Raw genomic sequence first — 2,157 nt, 5'->3', positions numbered from 1 at the left:
TGAGGGCATGTTTAGTATGAAAGTAACTTATAATGTTCATAGGTAATATATTGCTACAGGTTGGTTCTCCCGAGCCTTACCGGCAACGGGTGCCAGTCCGCCTTAATAGGATTTGGGGCGTGACACATAGTATATAATATATGAACAGGAATCGATAATGCACAACAAAAAAAGTCAATTCTAACTGCAATTCAGTGGTTTTCAAAATAGAATACACATAACATACTATCCAATTCATGTGAACAAACAAAAACATTCAATACAATGCCAATCATATTATCCTACGTTAAGGCTGCATGTTGTTCCCTTATGTCCCAGCCTTTTGCACTTGGAGCACTTGTTTCTTTTCTTGTACCTTGAAGGCTCCAACACACCCTTAACGTGTTTCACCTTCCTCCGTCCATGTTTGGGATCGACGTCGGGTGGAAGAACTTGTATTTCAAGATACTCTCGCGCCACACTCCACTCCGACTCAAGTGGTGCTGCACAAATAGGTTCCAAGTATGCAAGGAGGTATGATTCTTTTGAATATATTTGAAAAGGGTTTTTGTAAATACTAGTGCCGTATTCATCCCCATGCTTCAAATGCAATGCTGCCATTGTATAAGCACATGGCAATTTCACCAAGTCGTACTTTCTGCATGAACATGGCTGTCTCGAAAGATTAACTTTTGCAGAACGACCATAGCCAAGCACAGTGAATTCGTTAGTGCTTTCGTTTATGTTGTTCACATATAATTTGTCCCCCTTGGTCATGTTTTCCCTCAAGATCGTCTCAGCTACGGGAATGAAGGTTGTCTTTGAATTGTCCACCTCCGCATACCTCTTCCTGAATATTTCTCCAAATCTAGGTGCAATTGAATTGAAAATGGATGCCACTGGATACTCCCTTTCATCACGCAATATTGAGTTGAGCGACTCAGTGATGTTTGAGGTCATGATGTTGAATCAATTATCTGGAAAGTGAGCCCGACTCCACTTTTCAAATACTACTTCATGCTCGAGGCAAGCTGCTGCGCTGGGAAATCTTTCTTTAAGGGCATTGAAGTATTCATTAAATTCGTCCAACGTGTACACCTTGGCCTCATAGTAGTACAAATGGAGAGAATCGGAACAATGGTGATTTATTCAAAGATTTTCACCTAGATGCCTCATACAAACACTGTGATAAGCAAGTGGATAACGCCTTGCTAGGCCGTTGGCTATGCTTACGTGTTTGTCCGAGATAACACACAACTTTGGTTCGTCGATGACAATGGCCTTAAGATTCTCGAAGAAGAAGCCCCACGATTCATCGTTCTCCTTATCCATCACACAATACACTAAGGGATAGATATGATTCTGCGTATCTTGAGCAACAAGGGACAACAACACGCTCTTGTACTTGCCGGACAAATACATGCCATCAACGGCAACGACCTTTCTCATGTATCCATATCCACATATGGAAGCCCCAAATTCCATAAAGTAGTAAATACACCTGCCAGACTCCTCATTGACCATGAAGGAATTAATAGACCCAGGGTTGAGGACATTGAAAATATATGAAAATACGGGAAGCACTGCATATCCATGCTCGGACGTACCTCAAACTATGTTCTTTGCAATGACGCCTGCCATCCAACACTTCCAATAGCCTGGCCGGCAATGTAGCTCCCTAAATACGATCCTCTCGATCTTTTGCGGGCTTGGACCTTTGTTATCAATGAAAAAGTTAAAAATAAGTGAGGTAATGACCTCCACAGTAACATTCTTGTTCTTTTCCGTGACATGAATAATTCCACAAGTATGCTCTCCACGTACTTTTGGACGTGAAACCAACTCGATTCTCCGATTGCACATGCGCGCACCATCCACCGGCAAGTACGATCTACGCACCTCACCCTCAAGTATTTCTTACTACTCTTCAGAGTTGTGTAATTGAACGATATTTTCACCGACGCCTACTTCAACAAAAGTTTTAATGTTTTCTTTTTCTTGAATGTTTGTCCTAAAAAATGATTGGTTCCGTTCGATAAAGAGTAGCTTCATTGTGGTTCGAGCTGCTTGTCCTCACCTCCTCCACACTCCTCTTCTTTGTAATCTTCACTATTATCCCATTCATCACAACCCATGAAATCGTATTCCGTTGACGTATCATTCATATTCGGGGGTGGG

At 41.9% G+C, this 2,157-nt stretch overlaps 1 protein-coding gene across 1 annotated transcript; it reads right to left on the bottom strand.

The window, feature by feature from the left end:
* Window positions 1-276: 276 nt before the first annotated feature.
* Window positions 277-939, bottom strand: LOC124891834. Its single transcript, XM_047403420.1, has one exon. It carries the CDS (start codon window positions 937-939, stop codon window positions 277-279), a length of 663 nt encoding a protein of 220 aa, XP_047259376.1.
* Window positions 940-2,157: the final 1,218 nt, after the last annotated feature.

Source organism: Capsicum annuum, unplaced genomic scaffold (genome assembly GCF_002878395.1).
Source record: "Capsicum annuum cultivar UCD-10X-F1 unplaced genomic scaffold, UCD10Xv1.1 ctg4105, whole genome shotgun sequence".
NCBI classification, from domain to species: Eukaryota; Viridiplantae; Streptophyta; class Magnoliopsida; order Solanales; family Solanaceae; genus Capsicum; species Capsicum annuum.
The sequence above is the reverse complement of the archived record's forward strand: the minus strand, read 5'-3'. Positions and strand labels throughout refer to the sequence as shown.